Below are 18,272 nucleotides of genomic sequence, written 5' to 3'. Positions count from 1 at the left end.
TCATAAGGCCTAATTCCCAATGAAGATTCAGGAAACGGGGATGTCAGTTCCAGTTCCACTTTCTTTTTATTTAAATAACCGAAGCAACAGCTGTGGCACAGCAAAGGGAAGCTGGGTTGGGGCGTGTGAGAGGTGGCAGCAGTGTGGCCTGATGGGGGGACTAGGTCACAGTGGACTCTCCACACGCCTGTCAGGTTCAGCAGTCATGGCCATAGGAGTGGGAGCACTACGGAGGAGCCATCAGGTACTGATGTCTCTCCAAGTCCCAGAGACCTTAGGGACGGGAACTAAGTCAGCTCCCTCAAGTGGCAGGGCGAGGGCATCCCAGTCAGGGGTCACGGGGCCCGGAAGGCATTTTCAGCAGCCCCAGCGGCTGCATTGGCAGCTGCGGTTCGCACCGCAGGGTTGGAGAAGACACCAGCAGCAAATTCTTGCTGGGCCTTCTGAAAGCTGGCACCTGTGCGGCGGTATAAGGAGTGGATCTGCAAGTAGAGGACAAAGACATTGCAGCACATTCCAGCCACTGGTTCCCCACCCCAGCCTAACAGCATCACTACCACTCAGCAGCCTGCTGCTCAGCATACACACTCACACACAGAAACACACACCCCAGAGGTCCATTAGCTGAGAACCACCCAGCAGCCTGACCTGTGCTGGTTGCTCCTGAATGTTCCACCCAGGCCCCTGGGGACCCATGATCTCACCCTCCCAGCCCCACCTTCAACACAGCCCTCACCCGTTTCAGCATGACAATTCCTAGCACAGCAATGCCAGTGAAGAGCAGGGCGACCAGCAGCATGAGCACGGCTACTGCTGTGTTGGCCTTCAGCACCACCAGAGCAGAGATCCAGCCACTGTAAGGAGGGGAAGGAGGTGCCAGTGAAGTGGGGCTCCTCAGCTTCTCCACTGGTTATGCCACCAACATCCCCTGTTCCTACCCTTCCCATCAGTAGTGGCTCCCCTGTCAATCTGGCAGTATTCCAAGCACCACAATCCCAAACTATATCTACTCTCTTCATAGTTTAATTCCAGTTTCTGAACCATTAGCCCTGAGCTCTCCAAGCTCTTCCAGGCACTCATCTGGGGATTCTTCTTCCTCCTTTCAACTATGGTTCTGTGTCTCCTCCAGGAGGCCACCTCGGATTAGCCAAATGCAGCATTCTTCCCTTCAATCTACATGAGTCAAGAGTGCTGTCTGCACTCTATCCTGGAAGTATGTCTTATATCCCATTAAACTAGTACCTCCCAAGGATTAAAACCACATTTCCTTTTTCTGAACAACTCCTATCCCAGCACCCAGTGCTGGCTTGGTCTAGAGGGAAAGGTGAGGGTGGATGACAGCCTCACAAACCTGAATCCCCAACCTGGGATACCAATGGCCTGGAGGACAAAGAGCACATCCTGGACGAAGAAAATGAAGAAGAAAACGAAGAAATTGAATGAACTGTCACTCCTACAAAGAGGAAAAAAATGGGGAGGGTGGGAGAAGAATTAGAACTGAAGGATGGGCAGATGTGGGGCCCATCCCAGGTCTCCATCATTCTCCCACCACTAACACACTTACCGGAAAGCCTTATACATGGGGCGGTACCAGCAGACAAAGGAGCAGGGCGTGAAAAGGAGGACCCAGAGGATAGAAAGCCCAAAGCCTGCGCCATTGTTGGTTTCCACACAGAAGCTGGCCAGGCAGGCGAGGAAGTTCAGGAGAAGAGCCAGCGTGCTGCCTAAGGGGCAGAGGGACAGGATGAGGAGTCCTTCTGGACTGCAATGAAGACTACTACTCATCTATGCTCACCCTGTAACTAATTCACCAAACATGGCAGAGCAAAGAAAGGAAGGCAACTGCGCCTTCATGGAATCCTTAACAGGGGAGATGGAGAAAGCAAATCTCAATAATGTGTGATCCCCTTGCAAAAACTTTTTTTTTTTTTTTTTTTTGAGACGGAGTCTCGCTCTGTTGCCCAGGCTGGAGTGCAGTGGCGCAATCTCAGCTTACTGTAAGCTCCGCCTCCCAGGTTCACACCATTCTCCTGCCTCAGCCTCCCGAGTAGCTGGGATTATTAAACCCATCTCTATTAAAAATACAAAAAATTAGCTGGGCGCTCGCCACCACGCCTAGCTAATTTTTTGTATTTTTAATAGAGATGGGGTTTCACTGTGTTAACCAGGATGGTCTCAATCTCCTGATCTTGTGATCTGCCCACCTCGGCCTCCCAAAGTGCTGGGATGACAGGTGTGAGCCACCGTGCGAGGCCTTTTTTTTTTTTTTTGAGACGGAGTTTTGCTCTTATTGCCCAGGCTGGAATGCAATGGCATGACCTCGGCTCACTGCAACATCCACTTCCCCAGTTCAAGTGATTCTCCTGCCTCAGCCTCCCGAGTAGCTAGGATTACAGGCATGCGCCACCACGCAAGAGTAATTTTGTATTTTTAGTAGATAGGGTTTCTCCATGTTGGTCAGGCTGGTCTCAAACTTCTGACCTCAGGTGATCCACCCACCTTGGCTTCCCAAAGTGCTGGGATTACAGGCGTGAACCACCATGCCCAGCCCAAAGACATCTAAAGAATTCAAAATATATCCATGCATAGGGACAATAAAAAGTGGGGAGAGGGCAAGAACATTTGCTAGCAGGCTGGTGAGTTCTAAATAGAGGTGAAGTGTTTGGTTCTTGGTGAGCAGACCCCAGAGCAGTTAAGAGATCTACCTGTAACTTCCTCCAAAAGGCTTCTCACTACTCACACATCCAGAGGTAGTACATGGTAGATACAGTCTTCTGAAATTCTTGGGGAATCTCCATGGAGATGTCCTGGAAAAAGCAGGGCTGAACTGGACAAAAAGAAGGTAGAGGGGGCCAATTGTTCTGTCGAGCTGTAAGGCACAAGAAAAACAGAGGGACCCCAGAAGTAAGGCAGAGACCAACAAAGGAATCACTGGCCCTTCTCTCCATCCCTGGATCCTCTTTCTTTCTTTCTTTATTTTATTTTTTTTGAGACAGGGTCTCACTGTGTTGTTCAGGCTGGAAGGTAGTGGTATGATCACGGTTCACTGTAGCCTCAACCTCCTGGGCTCAAACAACCTTCCCACCTCAGTTTCTTTTCTTTTTTTTTTTTCCTGAGATGGAGTTTCGCTCTTGTTGCCCAGGCTGGAGTGCAGTGGCGTGATCTTGGCTCACTGCAACCTCTGCCTCCCGGGTTCAAGCGATTCTCCTGCCTCAGCCTCCCGAGTAGCTGGGATTATAGGCACGTGCCACCACGCCCAGCTAATTTTTGTATTTTTAGTAGAGACAGGGTTTCATCACATTGGCCAGGCTGGTCCTGAACTCCTGACCTCAGGTGATCCACCCGCCTCAGCCTCCCAAAGTCCTGGGATTACAGGCATGAGCCCCGGCACCTGGCCATCCACCTCAGCTTCTTGAAGAGCTAGGACTACAGACAGATACTATCACGCCCTGCTAATTCTTTTCTTTAATGTTTTGGAGACAGGATCTCACTATGTTGTCCAGGCTGGTCTCTAACTCCTGAGCTGAAGCAACCTGCCTGCCTCAGCCTCCCAAAGTGTTGGAATTACAGGCGTGAGGCAACACATCCAGCCCTGGATCCTCTCTTTTATCTCCAATTTGGGGTCCAAGGAGACAAGGGAGAGTGGAAAAACTAATACTGTTTATTATTATTTAAAACATCCAAGCACTGTGCCAAGCACTTCACATATATCTTGTTTAACCTTCACAACAACCCTGTCAAACAGATGCAAACATGGTTTTCATTTTATAAATAGGGAAACTGAGGCACTCAAGATTAAGTAACTTCCCTAAAAGCTCATGATTAGTAAGCAGTATCTCCAAAATTCAAACTCAGCAGTTTGACTCCAGAGTCTAGTTTTTTTGTTTTGTTTTGTTTTTGAGATGGAGTCTCACTCTGTCAGAAGGCTGGAGTGCAGTGGTGCTATCTTGGCTCACTGCAACCTCTGCCTCCCGGGTTCAAGCGATTCTCCTGCCTCAGCCTCCCAAGTAGCTGGGACTACAGGTGTGCACCACCATGCCCAGCTATTTTTTTTTTTTTTTTTTTTTTTGTATTTTTAGTAGATACAGGGTTTCACCATGATGGCCAGGATGATCTTGATCTCTTGACCTCGTGATCCACCCACCTCAGCCTCCCAAAGTGCTGGGATTATAGGTGTGAGCCACTGTGCCCGGCCGAGCCCAGGCTCTTAAGACCTGTTTTTGCTCCTCCCAAACTCTTAGATCCTCTTCCCCACTCTACTACTTACTAGCTGTGCCCCCCAGGGCAGCATGCTGCAGCTCTCGCTCCCTTCGGTCCAACTCCTCTGCCTTCCGGTTGAGCTCCTCCTGTTTCTTTAGCAGCTCAGCTGTAGCTGCTGCAGCTGAGGCCTGCCCAGTGTGAGCAGACAGAGATGTGAGCCCTGGGCCCGAGGACTGGCCCTTCTCCCCAGCCCTCACCTGCACACCTCCAGTACCTGAGTGCTGTAGGAGCCATAGTTCTTAGGTTCTGTGGGGCTGAGCTTTCTCGAGGGCTGCAAAGAGGGAGCTGAGGTTGTAGGCAATGGGGCAGGGGCTGAAGCCTCATAGGCTGGTGGTGGCTGTTGAGAAAAAGACCTTAGTGATCATCTAGTCCCTCATAACACAGGAATCTAGAGTCTGCTTGAATACCTTTAGACCCAGAACTCATGATGTAAGGAAGCAGCCTTTCCCCCATTTGTTAGGAAGCTAGTTCTTCTGTTGAATTTCTGTCAGAGAACCCTATGATGACCTGTAGCAGCCTTATCATCCCTCATATCCACTTCCTTAGCAAGGACTCAAATCACTCGTCTACCACATCTCGCCATTTAACTGTTTTTTTTTTTTTTCCTTTTCTTCTGGGGATGGGGTGTGGGGGTCTCTCTCTGCCACCCATGCTGGAGTGCAGTGGTGCAATTATCACTCATTGAAGCCTCAAACTCCTGGGCTCAAGCAGTCCTTCCATCCCAGCCTCCCAAGTAGCAAGGACTACAGGCATGTGCCACTACACCTAGCCAATTTTTTTTTTTTTTTTGAGACGGAGTCTCGCTCTGTTGCCCAGGCTGGAGTGCAGTGGCGCGATCTCCGCTCACCGCAAGCTCCACCGCCTCCCAGGTTCACGCCATTCTCCTGCCTGAGCCTCCCGAGAAACTAGGACTACAGGCGCCCACCACCACACCCAGCTAATTTTTTTTTGTATTTTTAGTAGAGACAGGGTTTCACCGTGTTTGCCAGGATGGTCTCGATCTCCTGACCTTGTGATCCGCCTGCCTCGGTCTCCCAAAGTGCTGGGATTACAGGCGTGAGCCACCGCGCCCGGCCACCTAGCCAATTTTTAAAACAGTTCAAGAGATGGGGGTCTCGCCGTTGCCCAGGATGGTCTCCATCAAATTCCTGGGCTCAAGTAATCCTCCCGCCTCAGCCTCCCAAGTGGGATTATAAGCTTGCACACCATGCTTGGCTCCCCCGCCCCCGCCTTTTTTTTTTTAAGTTTTAAGTACCATGAAAACCCCTTAAATTCTTACAACTCACCATTTTCTAATCCAGTGGGACAAACAGGTGTAGTCCTCCTCATTCCTTGCTTTCAAACTGCACACCTAACCTAAACTCCAACCAGCCCCAACCTTTTTCTTCAAGAAAGCCTTCCCATACAGAACATTGGTTAAAGCCTTGCCAGCCTCCAGATGTTCCCAGGACTGACTTTTAGAGCTCAAATCATTTGGGTTGGTGGCCCTGGTGGCCCTAGAAGGATGAGACATCCCATGGCTGACTAGCCTCTCTCAGGGAACTAAGATCACAGTGCCTCTTCCTTCCTGTGCATGCAGAAAAGTCTCCTGTACCCAGGCTGACTTGTCTCACTGGCAAACCCTCCCCTTCCTTGAATTCCTGTGCTCTCCAGTAGCTCACCTCCCGGGTCTCAAAAGGGTTGTAGACGTCAAGAGTGGCATACTGCCGGCTGGGTCGGTGCTGGATCACAGCTGGGTCCTGAGGGCAGAGACCTGGGGCTCAGATGGCGCCCGGTGCCACTTAGGGGAATTCCCGGGGAGCATTCCCAAACTGCCTGTGGCTCCAAGTACTGCACCTTCGGGGTCACGCCGTTGTCCCAGGACTGGGACAACATTTACCTCGAATCCATCATCCAACACTGCCAGCACCAGCCCATTAAGGGGCAGGGCCCGCCCCCCAGAGTGCTCACTGGTCTAGAGTCGCTGTCACCCCACGTGGCGGCTCTTCCCAGGATCAAATGTCACTAATGGGGATACAAGGCAGCCCGACCCTACAGAACCGGGAAGAATCAACCTGACTGCCCAAAAGAGGCCGACCGGCGCAAGTCACCTGAAAGGGGTTGTCAAGCTCGCTGGGCTCGGCGAACGGGTTTCCGCCGTCTCTGCTCTGAGCCATGTTTGCAACTGCGACCTCCGCGGCCCTCTTCCCTCCACGCCCCTGCCGCAGCAGTGGCGGTAGTGGTAGACCTCAGAGTCCACTTCACTCGCCTCAGTTCGCCTCGCTTCTCTGTGCACGGATTGGTTCCACCGACCGGAAAGGCCACAAGGATCCCCGCAGCAGCCGTGGGTTGCGCCTGCGTCTTGGCCAAAAGCTAAGACGGAAGTGCCCCCACGTGATATCTCTAACCCAGTGCCCACAACCAAGTACCGCCCCTCTTCCATGTGACTTCCTTCCACTAACGAACTACACTTCCCAGCAGGCCTCATGTAGGAATTCGGCCTTCCTAGTCTCTCGAAATGGACGACGGGAGCCTTCTGACCGGCCCTGCCAAAACCCTAGGAGTCAGGTTAAGAACGTTTTCAACCTGGGTTTCTGGCTCTATACTGGGGCGCGGCCCAAAGACTCTAGGAGTCAGATCTTTCCCAACTCTCATGATTCCACATCCGAGAAGTGCCACCATATAACACTTCTCTATTCTAATCTGAAAGAAATGCCCCACCCATCGCTATCCTCCCCTGTAAGGTGGACAGGGGAAATAAACTTGTAGCCTGGCTCTGCTTAATTTTGGAGGGTAAGAAGGACTCCCTTCATACCCAAAACTCAAGAAAGTTTGCCAATCGTTTCATCCCTCCACCCCAGCATTCCCAAACCTCCAACTCCAGGGATGGGGGTCAAATGAAGCACGTTATTTTATTTCACAAAGACTGTACAAAATTCCTTATAAAACATTGGGTAGATGCCACCTGGTTACCTCACTCGGTCCCCATCCAACTCCATATGAGGGGGCACGTGAGGGTGGAAACTGTGTGGATGGAAGAGCATTATGTACAAGGCAGGGGTTGAAGTGATAGGTACAAGTTCTTTCATATTTACACTATTTCACATATTCACAGGTATACAGCCAGCCAAGAGGAGGGAGTGAACTCTGGCTCGTTCTCTTGTATAAAAAAGCACCAGTGTCCTGGACTGGACACCCACTGCTATAAAAGATGCAGGGGGGCCCAGGGCCTGATCGTCACCGACTGATATCCCGACTGGAGTCCCACAACTTGTTGGGTGGCTCAGCCCGAAGGCGGGTGAAGAAAGGATGCTGAAGGGCTTCACCCAAGGTCAGCCGCTTAGCTGGTTCATACTCTAGCATGCTTTCAATCAGATCGAAGAGCTGGTGGTGTTCCTCTGCCTCTGAGGTCAGATACCGCTGGTGGAGGAGGGCAGGAAAAGGTGAGGCAGGATGCCTTATAAACCCTGCCTTCTTCAAGACCCTACCTTTCATTCTTGGAGAACCAAGGCTCTGCTTGCAACCAATTTGAAGGCTACCTAACCACGACCACACCAGGACCAACGTTTCTGATATTATAGCTCAACCTACCTTCCCACTAGCACAATTACTCCATAATCTTTGAAAGTTCTTTCTACTTGTATATCCTTGTCAACTTCATGAATCTTCTTTAGTTCCTCATTAAAATGTAAGCTCTTCAAAGGTAGTTTATTCTTTTCTGTCTGACCTAAAGAATCCAGGACATTGCTTTGATCTCTGGTTGTCTCAAGGTTAGGCTGTCTAACCTCCTTCCCTCCACAAAACCACTCCCTCTTATGTTTGCTCTGTTGACCAAAGATGTCTTCTTTCAGCTTTCCTCCCCTCCTTTCCTAACCCTCTGCTTGTGAAGAGCATTCCAGGGGCAAACCACCCTAAGAAGTGACTTCTGGATGGTGGGCACTTTTTATCCCGAGCCTGGCTCACCCGCAGCGGTTTGCAGTTCTCACGAACATAGCGCCCAGCTGATGTGTTCTCATCCCAATCCAGGCGACCCCGGTAAAAATATTTCTGCTTTCTAGAGGGGAAGGGGAGGTTGAGGAATCAGAAGGTCACCCTTGTTACAATTCCCTTATTTCCCCATCTGAAAGTAACTGGGGGGACAGGAGGCATCAAAGAAAAAAGAAACTGATGTGAAATAGACCAATTCTGTGGAGAGAAAAGGAAAAGGGTTAACTAGTGCCCACTCAAGGTTCACCTTGTCTTTCGGATCATCCGGGAAGGGATAGGACCCAATATCCTTTCCATCATGGCTAGATGCTCTCTGTTGTCATGGGTCTGGGAAACAAAAACAGAACTGAGCATGGGACTGAAAAGGGCATGCTGAGGACCAGCTGCCAGGAAGGTGGGCAATGTGGAGAACTGAATAGGCAGGTCCTCAGCAGACAACAAAGCAACCAGGTAGAATAATGCCAGGTGGTCAAGTAAGATATCCCATCACTTACCTGGAAGAGGGTGAATCCCACATAGTACTCAAAGATGATGCAGCCTATACTCCATACATCACAAGGCTGTGACCAGCCCAACTCTGGGTGAGAATGGGAGGGAAAAGGTGTTATGAGGCTTAGGTGGCCCCACCCTCACCACATCATCTCACACACTTGGACAGCCTTGCCCTCCCTTACCAAGGATGACCTCTGGTGCTCGGTAATGGCGAGTGGAGACAATGGTGCTATGGTGCTCATGGTCAAAGGTGGCACTGCCAAAGTCTACCACCCGCACAGCTGTGCTCTTCACACTGCGCTCATCTCGCTTCTAGGAGCAGAGGAGGAAGAGGATGAACCTCTGCACCCAGACTGAGATTCCACCAGTATTCTCTACCGTGCTTCTGAGCCTTAAAAAAGCTACTGTGATCTCCTGCCTGGCCCCACAAGCCCTGGGAAATTTCCTGTTTTACAGCTTCCACCACATCCAGCATAATACTTTTAGAAGTAGGGGAGCAAAAGGATTAAGAAATGATTATAGAACAGCGTGCACATCTGTAAACATCTGAAGACTACACCCAAGTGCCGGATATAGTTATTCTGAAAACATGTAACGTGTAGCAAATGGTTTTCCTGAAAAAAATGTAACATGTAGCAAAGGGGTTTCTCTGAAAATATATAACATGCAGCAAAGGTGTCAAGGGAGGGAGAGCTTCTTTAGGTCTGAGATTTCCATCATCTCCAGTTAGTCAAGGGAGCCAAGCTTTCCTACCTCACAGAAATATACATCTCAAAAAGGAAGTCCAGGCCAGGCGCTTTGGCTCACACCTGTAATCCCAGCATTCTGGGAGCCCGAGATAGGTAGATCACCTGAGGTTAGGGGTTCAAGACCAGCCTGGCCAACATGGCAAAACCCCATCTCTACTAAAAACACAAAAACTAGCCAGGCATGGTGGCGGGTGCCTGCAATCCCAGCTACTCCAGAGGCTGAGGCAGGAGAATCACTTAAACCTGGGAGGTAGAAGTTGCAGTGAGCCAAGATTATGCCAGTGCACATCAGCCTGGGCAACAGAGCGAGACTCCAATCTCAAATAAATAAATAAATCAGTCAGTCAGTCCAAACAGAACCTTAAAATTTTTCACTCTACTGGAAAGTTATCTGAAGTCCTCTGTACAAGTTATCTCCCAATTTAAGTCTTAAGAGATCTCTCCCTTTCAACCTATCTAGTTTTACCCACTTGGAACCAGACAGGGAGAAAATGTGGGAGGACAAAATAAAAAGGGAGAAAAGAAAGGGCTCGGCAGAAGGCAAAGTGGCCCAGCTGCCTACCCCCAGTAACCAAGGGCAGACCTTATCCATCTTACCTTCTCTAGGTTGTAGGTGAGCTCATAGTCTGAATTCACAAACAGAATATTTTCAGGCTTGAGGTCTGTATGTGTCAGCTTGTTATCATGGAGGACTGTAGGGGAGAAGGCTAGGTCAGGCTTGGTGCAGGTGGCCAGAGCTAACTGGTATCAGCTGACCCCAGGCCTGGTTACCTAGGGCAAAGCCAGTGAGGAGACAGGTCCAGAATCACAAAAGGGCTGCTTTCTGCTCTACGTCTAAATGGAATGCCTGGTCTAAGAAGCTCTGCTCTATCTACAATAAGATACATATGTATCTCAACTGATGTAAAAAAAAAAAAAAAGTTTGCTTTGAGTTATAGTGTGTATACACTTTGACATGTGTCTAGCTGGCATTATGTGAACTCAGTTCTGTGAAACTGTATTGTTTTGATGACTCCAGAGGAATAATGTATTTCTTTGAATTCCCCACCTTGCCCCTTAGCTGAACTACATACTCTGTGTTCACATCTGCTTTGCTTTGAATGAACATCTCATCCCAGACACATGTAAGCCTTTAGCCTAAGGAGTGTATTTTTGTCTCTTTATATTTGCTGTCTGACTGATGCTTTCCCAAGATGGGGAGGAAAGGACAAGGGGAGGGTAATTAAGTGCTTTGATTCCAAAGGCTTTCTCTTCTAGCTGCTGCTAGGTTAGGTGTAGAGTAAGAGCAGTCAGTGACGACAAAGACATTAGTCAAGGAGCTAAGTCAGAAGACATTTCAAGATGACAGTAAAACAACTGCAGATAACAGAGAGCTGACTGTTTAGGGGCTTCACCAGTGCATAACCGACAGAGAGATCCAACGAAGGGAGGGGATGCCCGAGAGTCCATTATAGCCCACCCCACTCACACTTGACAGCCTGGCACAGCTGGAAGGCCATGTGGCGCACTTGGTGGATGGGGTAGGGCAGGTAGTTGTTGTCTTTGAGGAAATCGAAGGTGCTAAGGCCCAGAAGCTCAAAGGAGATACACATGTGGCCATGGTAGTCAAACCAGTCAAACATCTGGACACAGAGGCTGAGAAGAGAGATGGGGGAAGGGGGGTTGTCTGATGAGCTCCCATCTGCCCATCAGCCCTCCAACAAGGAGGTACTTCATAGCTGTTGATTCCACAAACTTGTGTAAAACCATGCCAGTTAATACTAACACCAAAATTCAGTTCAGCTAGGGAATAGCCTCTGCAAGACCCAAGAAGAATGGTACTACTTGTCAAGTTTCAAAATATCTTCCTGCATCATTTTAAATAGTTCAAAAAACTATTTACTGAAGAGCTGTTGAGTGCCAAGTTCCAAACAGTACAGATCCTGGATCATCAAACTGTCCATCCTAAACCCCAACCCCAGCCCAACTCCTGATATTCATTCACCACCAGCTACCACTGGGCTCCTGTTTATACCTACTGGCCTCATATCTTGGCTTAATGTCCTTATTCTATTTTTGGACTGTGAATATATGTGAACAAAATATTACTGCATAAATGTCTGTGGCCTTATCAGCATAGTTCTACTTATAAAAGCTTAATTCGTTGTTCGATGAGGTTGATGCTCAGTCCTAGGGCTATGTCCAGTGTATATCTCTACAGAACCCATTCTAGGCTAGGGTCAAACTACAGAGCAATCTAACTTCCCTGAAAACAAGGGCAATGGATTAAGGCATGTCATAGGCCCCCACATTCCTACTCTGATGTTCTACTACTCTAAGATGATGAACAAAAGATGAATGGACGAGAAGGTCTAGGATTCCCCTGTCTGCCTAAACCAGATCTAGAAGTCTCTCCTGTGTAGGGGCTGGGCCTCTCGGCCTCCCTACATACTTTCTTGCTTGCTTACTTCTTGTTGTCAGGGTCTTTCTCGTTTATTTTCTCCAGCACATTGATCTCAAGTCGAGCTGCTTCCTTGTACTTCTCCACATTCTTAATGATCTTCAGGGCAACTCGAGCCCCACCCCTGTAAGTTGGCAGGAGAGGCTTTTGCTGGGTTCTCAAGAATGTCTCAAAATGAACAGGGCTGTAGGGGGACTAAGAAATCCTACCTTAGGTTAATTAGCAAAATAGCCCCATATAACCCCCACCATCTCTTTATCCCCACATAGTAGGGAGGGACTGACAGTTACCTGCGATGGTCAACACATTGTACAACTCGGCCGAAGGTCCCCTCTCCTAAGGTGCTAACGATTTCATCTGAAATGAAAGAGAGCAGGGTCGGGGAGAGGGAGGGAGAGAAGGTGGGGAATGAGCTGAGTTGGAAGAAAAATGGGGACAGCAACCTGGGGTGGAGATGAAGGAAGGGGAACAGATACAGATGGTCACAGGGGAAGAAAACCCCTGCGTGATTCCCACCACCTTTAACCCAGGGGCCGTGAGAGCTGGGAGTGGACAACAGAGGTCAATTCTCAACAGCAACTCAAACCACCCAGATAAACAACACCACTGAGAAAAGGCAAGAGGCTGTGACTCAGGTTGGCTTGGGACGTTAGGATGGCTATGGGACCATTACAGGCTATAGGATTGTTACGATTTGGCTTGTACATCGCTCTTGTAGCCAGTCCCCGACGTGGTAGATGAGGTGGCCCTCAGCGTCGTCCTCTACACTCTTGGCTCTCCGGCTGCTGTGCTGCTGTCGGGGGGCAGGGGGGGTCGGAGCAAGCCAGGTGTCGGAGCGGGGGCCGGAGGGAGGCGGGGTGGGTGGTAGAGGGGTCACCGGTCACAGGCGCCCAGCCAGGGGGGACAGACGATGATGGGGGACAGTGGAAGGGAACACGTCAGATGCAGTAAGGTGGATCGGTGTGAGAAGAGAGAGCGGCGCATAATCCCAAGTCCCCAAACCCAAAACAGGAACAGGGAGAGGCACGGGCAGAGCAGGGAAGTGGTGTTGTTGCCAATGTCACCCACAACCCCATGCTCTACACAATGCCCTTCCGGGCAGACACAGATCTCCCCTTGCCCCCACCCAAGCCCGCCTGCCAAGGGGGCTACAGAGCCCAGGGCTTGGGGGAAAAAGGCAGTTCACAAGCAAGGTCCCCATTAAAGAGTGGAGGCCGCTGGGGCGGAGAAGCTGCTCCCAGCACAATAAGCCCAACATGCCAGGGAGAGCACTGGGGGTCACAAATGCTCCGTGCCCATCCATCTCCAAAGCAGATTCCAGGGCCCTTCAAGAGTCGGAGAGCTCCTAAGAGGGTAGGCAAACTCAGTGCCCACCTCAGTGTTCATGCCCCAATGTTCAGCTGAGAACAAGGATACTTCTCACTTACCAGAGTCCTAGAGGGCCTGCAGAAGAGTGGGGAGAGGAAGGGCCTGGGCTGGCACTCACCGAAGATGAGCGGCTAAATGTCCGGCTGCGTCTCCTCCGCCGTCTGTGCTTCCTCCGGCTGCTGCGCTGGCTGCGGTAACTGCTGTTCTCCCGCTGATATTCATAGGAATGCCGATAGTCTGTGTCATAGTAGGCATCTCCCCGATCCCGGCTATAATCGTTGCGTCTGTAGCTACCACAGTATCGCCGGTCATACACCCTCCGGTCAGATGAACGATCATCATAACTGCTGTTGGATAACAAAAACCAATTAGGCGTATCTGTTCAGACCACATTCCCTACCATACCCTGTGACAAAGTCTTGCCTTAGTGAGGACAAAGAGTAACGCTAGAAAACTGTTCTCGGCCGGGCGCGGTGGCTCAAGCCTGTAATCCCAGCACTTTGGGAGGCCGATATGGGCGGATCACAAGGTCAGGAGATCGAGACCATCCTGGCTAACACAGTGAAACCCTGTCTCTACTAAAAAATACAAAAAACTAGCCAGGTGAGGTGGCGGGCGCCTGTAGTCCCAGCCACTCGGGAGGCTGAGGCAGGAGAATGGTGTAAACCCGGGAGGCGGAGCTTGCAGTGAGCCGAGATCGCGCCACTGCACTCCAGCCTGGGCGACAGAGCGAGACTCTGTCTCAAAAAAAAAAAAAGAAAAGAAAGAAAACTGTTCTCAGACACTTTGTTGAGTCACTGAGAGGACCAAGGGACCAGAGAAGTGAGGTAACAAGTGCATCTGCCATGTCACCAAAACCTCTAAAAAGGCATCTGCAGAACCACTCCCTATTGGGGCCTTTTTCCCACTGCAGTGATACAAAGAAACAAAGAGCCATTTTTTTTTCCTCAAGCTTTCCTGACTGAAATCCACCCTTGCTCTAAACCATCCCTAACCCATTCTTTCCACTGAACATGCCACTAAAATATTAAAACTGGGCCAGGCGCGGTGGCTCACGCCTGTAATCCCAGCACTTTGGGAGGCCAAGGCAGGTGGAGCACTTGAGGTCAGGAGCTCGAGGCCAACATGGTGAAATCCTGTCTCTACTAAAAATAAGAAAAAAAAAAAAAAAATTAGCCAGGAATGATGGCGCATGCCTGTAGTCCCAGCTACTTGGGAGGCTGAGGCACAAGAATCGCTTGAACCTGGGTCCGCAGAGGTAGAAGTGAGCTGAGATCTTGCCACTGCACTCCAGCCTGGGCAACAGAGTGAAACTGTCTCAAAAATAAATAATATTTAAAAATTTAAAAAATAAAATATTAAAAACACAAAGATCTAACTTTGTATTATCTGTCAGCTTATTAGTTACCCGTAGCTCCCAGTCCTTTGCACATGCTTTCCCTCTGCCCAAAGACACTTCCCCCACCTGACTCTTACTTGTCCTCCAGACATATATAGATGTCGCTTTCTCTGCAATGTATTCTCTGAATTACACATCCTGTCCCACTCCAACCAAACCCGCTGGGTACATCCTCAGTTCCTCATTATGTATTCTAACACTTAACACTGCAGCCCAAATGGCTTCTTTGGTTATCTATCCCGACACTACCTTCAGCTAACTATTTAATGCAACGGTTTTAGCATATAACTAATATTTGTTGAACAAATAATGAGTGAGTGACCCTGTATTTGAGTATCTCTTCCTGAGGCCTCACCTTCGAGAACGGACATGGTAGCTGTCCTCTCGCCGGCGCCGTCGAGTCCGGTCACTACTACTTGACCAGGAGCGACTTCTTCGTCGCTTATGCTTTCGGCTCCGATAGTGTTCACGGTAACTCCCCCGGCTGCCTCGCTCTGAGGAATGGTACCTTCGAGGATGAGGCATCTGGAAGGGAAGGGAAAGCGGAAATAGGAAAGTTCCGAGTTTTCAGAAGTCTCCTCCAAGGACTGGCTGCTCCAAAGATGCTAAGCTGCTTTCCCCTCTTTTATTTCTGCCTCTTTTTACCACGAACAACTTCCTCAGTCTTCCTCTGTACTTAAAATTCCTCCTTATTGGAGTATAGCCACCTACTAACTCTGGCTGAAACTCTAGAAAGCCCCCAAACCCATCCCTCATTACCCTCCACTCAGTTCAAGTGTTATTTTTTTCTTGAGACGGAGCCTTCCTGTGTGGCCAGGCTACAGTGCAGTGGCACAATCTCAGCTCACTGCAACCTCCACCTCCCGGGTTCAAGCAATTCTCCTGCCTCAGCTTCCTGTGTAGCTGGGACTACAGGCACGCGCCACCACTCCTGGCTAATTTTTTAATTTTCAGTAGAGATGGGGTTTCACCATGTTGGCCAGGATGGTCTCAAACTCCCGACCTCAGCCTCCCAAAGTGCTGGGATTACAGGCGTGAGCCACCGCACCCAGCCAGTTCAAGTGTTCTATCTTTATTTTCTTCACACACAGCTCCATGAAGACTTTCAGGTCCAGGACACAGTTAATTACAACGGGAAGTGTATGACGACCATAGAGACTGCCACACTGTATCCCCGGTCAGGATCTAAGATATAGATCTGTGTGATGCTGAGTTCCTCACAAGTCAATAAAGCTTTGGTTTACAGTTATGATAAATGTTGTACACTCACTAAGAGTACGTCTTATCTCCCCAAGTAGACTATCAGTGTCCTGAGGGTAGGAATCCAGTCTCCCAGGTTTCTACATATACCAGGTAAACGCCAAATACTATCAGTTCCAAGGATCTGGGTCGGGCCCTTTGAATTAACTTAATCATCTCTCACATCTTTGGCCAACTCTACCTTGAGAGGTTTTAATGTAGTAGGCCACAAAATACAGTCAGCATCCCATCTGGCCCCTCCACTCTTGTGCTTGAGATGTAGAGAATAACTGTTTTGTGTGTGTGTGTGTGTTTTTTTGAAACGGAGTTTTGCTCTTGTTGCTCAGGCTGGAGTGCAATGGCGCAATCTCGGCTCACCGCAACCTCCGCCTGCCGGGTTCAAGCGATTCTCCTGCCTCAGCCTCCCGAGTAGCTGGGATTACAGGCATACGCCACCATGCCCGGCTAATTTTGTATTTTTAGTAGAGACAGGATTTCTCCATGTTGGTCAGGCTGGTCTCGAACTCCCAACCTCAGGTGATCCGCCCGCCTTGGCCTCCCAGTGTGCTGGGATTACAGATGTGAGCCACCGCGCCTGGCCAGTAAGTGGTTTTTTATTAATATCAGCCCTACTTAGCTGACAGCTGGCCACCTTCCAGTTAATGGAATTGGAAAGGGATGGTTCACAAATCCTTTTTTTCCTTTAAGGAAAAAAGAAAAAAATCACTGTCACAATCCAGGAAGATGAGAATAAGAAGGCAGAATAAAATGAAACAGGCCCAGGGACAGAAGTCTTGGTGGTGGTGCATGAGAATCGGGTATGCAAAAGGTTTAATGATTCCAATGTCTGACCACCATTCTGTATCACTTCTTTCCAACCTCCCCAAATTGAGGAGGGTGGTATTTGATGCATTCTTGGTGTAACTGGGGCCGGGAGCATACCAAGATGCAAACACAAGATTTTCCCAGCACAGCCATCCTAATCAGCATAGTCACATAAATGCCATCTCACCACATACTACCATCAAACGGCCTCAGAGCGCTTTCCCCTCAAAGCATCACTAGCCTACCTTTCTAAAGTTCGAAATCTTTTGCTTTTTCCTTTCTTACTCAGAAAATCCAGAACTCCTACAGGCAAACTCTTCCTGCATGCTCCAAGTGACACGGTGATGTATTCCTCTCCTCCAGCTTTGATTGGACCCCTGAGTCCAACTTTGATATTCCACTCCTTCACATCTCTGGAACCACTCCCATCCTTACTCTATCACCCCTTCTAGTCTGGCTCCGCCCAAGTTTCCTACAGGTCTTCTCAGTACATCTAATGCAGGCCGACCTCCTTTCCCCTCATCTCCCTACTTCGCCGCTTCGTAGGTCTCAACTCTCCTGCTCTCCGAATCTCGCCCCCGTCCCTTGCCCCCAATCCAAGCCTAACCCCGCCCGCCCCGCGGTCGCCATCTTTTCGCGCGGCCCCGCGGTCAGCCAACCCGCGCGCTCACCGTTCTGGCGGCGAGGCCCGTGCGCTTGTCCCACAGGAAGTCCGTGATGGCGGCGGCACTGCGGCCGGAGTCCCGGCACCCCCGCGGCGACGAAGTGCTGCTCCACACCCCCAACCCGGGACCCTGGGACCTCCCGCCCCGTTCCCGGGCTCCGCTTCAGTCCCGCCCGCCCCGGCTCCGTCCCCGCCCCTAAGATCTGCTTGGCGCCGCTCGCACCGCCCCCGCCCGGGGCCCGATCCCAGCTCGGTCTCCGGCTCTGGCCTCTCCGCTCCGCCGCCGCCGCCGTGAGCGAGCACGCACGCACGGACTCACGTCTTGCGTCGCTTCCCAGCTACCCCCTGGGCACCGCCCCCAGGACCGCGCGCGCCACCACGTGCTCACGTAGCTGGCAGGCGTCAGCCTGTCAGAACCTCGGAGGTACTGGGGGCGGAAGTTCATAGGGGCGAGGAGGGTCCACAGGGACAAGCTGGAAGCCTTCCAGGCCCGGTATGCCCCGCCTCCTGTCCTTTCCCACTCCCTCTTCAATCTTTTACCCTTTGCATGGAGACGTGTGGCTTAGTTAGGTTTAGAGTTTAAAAGAAAGAATTGTCATTGTCAATACAGTGTTGCTGCTCTGCAGGCCCGACTCTAGTGAGGCTTGATGGTGAAGTCTCATTCTTCTGCATAGCCTGAAAATAACCATTTCTTAAAACACTTCACCTACCTATCCCCAGAACAAAAGTCTGCCACCTTTTGTCATCAGCAAAAGTTATGCACGACTCGGGGTGGGGTCACAGCCATGGGGGAAAGGTTTGAGCAATGGAGGGTTAGAGAATCGGGTGCCGAAAAAGGGGACTCACTTGAGAACTGTATCCTAAAGTGGC

The 18,272-nt window shown here is 50.3% G+C and overlaps 2 protein-coding genes across 8 annotated transcripts; both read right to left on the bottom strand.

Moving 5' to 3' along the window:
• Positions 1-43: 43 nt before the first annotated feature.
• Positions 44-6,787, bottom strand: SCAMP3 (secretory carrier membrane protein 3). 2 transcript variants are annotated; one of them, XM_037997826.2, is made up of 9 exons: positions 6,351-6,787; positions 5,922-5,999; positions 4,475-4,597; positions 4,268-4,388; positions 2,741-2,869; positions 1,565-1,724; positions 1,352-1,453; positions 737-854; positions 44-482 (listed from the first exon to the last, which is right to left on the bottom strand). In XM_037997826.2, the coding sequence occupies exons 1-9, from the start codon at positions 6,414-6,416 to the stop codon at positions 336-338; spliced, it is 1,044 nt and encodes a 347-aa protein (XP_037853754.1). In that variant the 5' UTR covers positions 6,417-6,787; the 3' UTR covers positions 44-335. The 2 variants fall into 2 exon arrangements, with proteins under 2 accessions (XP_037853754.1, XP_037853756.1); XM_037997828.2 differs by lacking the exon at positions 5,922-5,999 and having other exon boundaries at positions 6,351-6,625.
• Positions 6,788-7,132: 345 nt separating this feature from the next.
• Positions 7,133-17,713, bottom strand: CLK2 (CDC like kinase 2). Of its 6 annotated transcripts, none has more exons than XM_037997820.2 (13): positions 17,410-17,713; positions 15,030-15,199; positions 13,394-13,622; positions 12,613-12,700; positions 12,198-12,264; positions 11,915-12,031; positions 10,936-11,102; positions 10,065-10,159; positions 8,901-9,030; positions 8,721-8,803; positions 8,474-8,553; positions 8,203-8,293; positions 7,133-7,659 (listed from the first exon to the last, which is right to left on the bottom strand). In XM_037997820.2, exons 2-13 carry the CDS (start codon positions 15,197-15,199, stop codon positions 7,477-7,479), a joined length of 1,500 nt encoding a protein of 499 aa, XP_037853748.1. In that variant the 5' UTR covers positions 17,410-17,713; the 3' UTR covers positions 7,133-7,476. The 6 variants fall into 6 exon arrangements, with proteins under 6 accessions (XP_037853748.1, XP_037853749.1, XP_037853751.1 ...); XM_037997821.2 differs by having other exon boundaries at positions 12,613-12,697; XM_037997823.2 differs by having other exon boundaries at positions 12,613-12,697; positions 13,394-13,619.
• Positions 17,714-18,272: the final 559 nt, after the last annotated feature.

The sequence above is a fragment of the Chlorocebus sabaeus genome, chromosome 20 (assembly GCF_047675955.1).
Source record: "Chlorocebus sabaeus isolate Y175 chromosome 20, mChlSab1.0.hap1, whole genome shotgun sequence".
NCBI classification, from domain to species: Eukaryota; Metazoa; Chordata; class Mammalia; order Primates; family Cercopithecidae; genus Chlorocebus; species Chlorocebus sabaeus.
The sequence above is the reverse complement of the archived record's forward strand: the minus strand, read 5'-3'. Positions and strand labels throughout refer to the sequence as shown.

Bases quoted from the DNA above. Each gene is read 5' to 3' on its own strand.
- CLK2 (XM_037997820.2), bottom strand. From the start codon at position 15,199: ATGCCTCATCCTCGAAGGTACCATTCCTCAGAGCGAGGCAGCCGGGGG. The intron at 12,701-13,393 runs GTGAGTGCCAGC...GCCCCCCGACAG, and splicing joins CATTTAGCCGCTCATCTTCG to CAGCACAGCAGCCGGAGAGC. The intron at 9,031-10,064 runs GTAAGATGGATA...CTCTGCTCCTAG, and splicing joins TCACCTACAACCTAGAGAAG to AAGCGAGATGAGCGCAGTGT.
- SCAMP3 (XM_037997826.2), bottom strand. From the start codon at position 6,416: ATGGCTCAGAGCAGAGACGGCGGAAACCCGTTCGCCGAGCCCAGCGAG. The intron at 6,000-6,350 runs GTGACTTGCGCC...CTCTGCCCTCAG, and splicing joins AGCTTGACAACCCCTTTCAG to GACCCAGCTGTGATCCAGCA. The intron at 855-1,351 runs GTTTGTGAGGCT...CCCTCCTTACAG, and splicing joins ATCCCAGGTTGGGGATTCAG to TGGCTGGATCTCTGCTCTGG.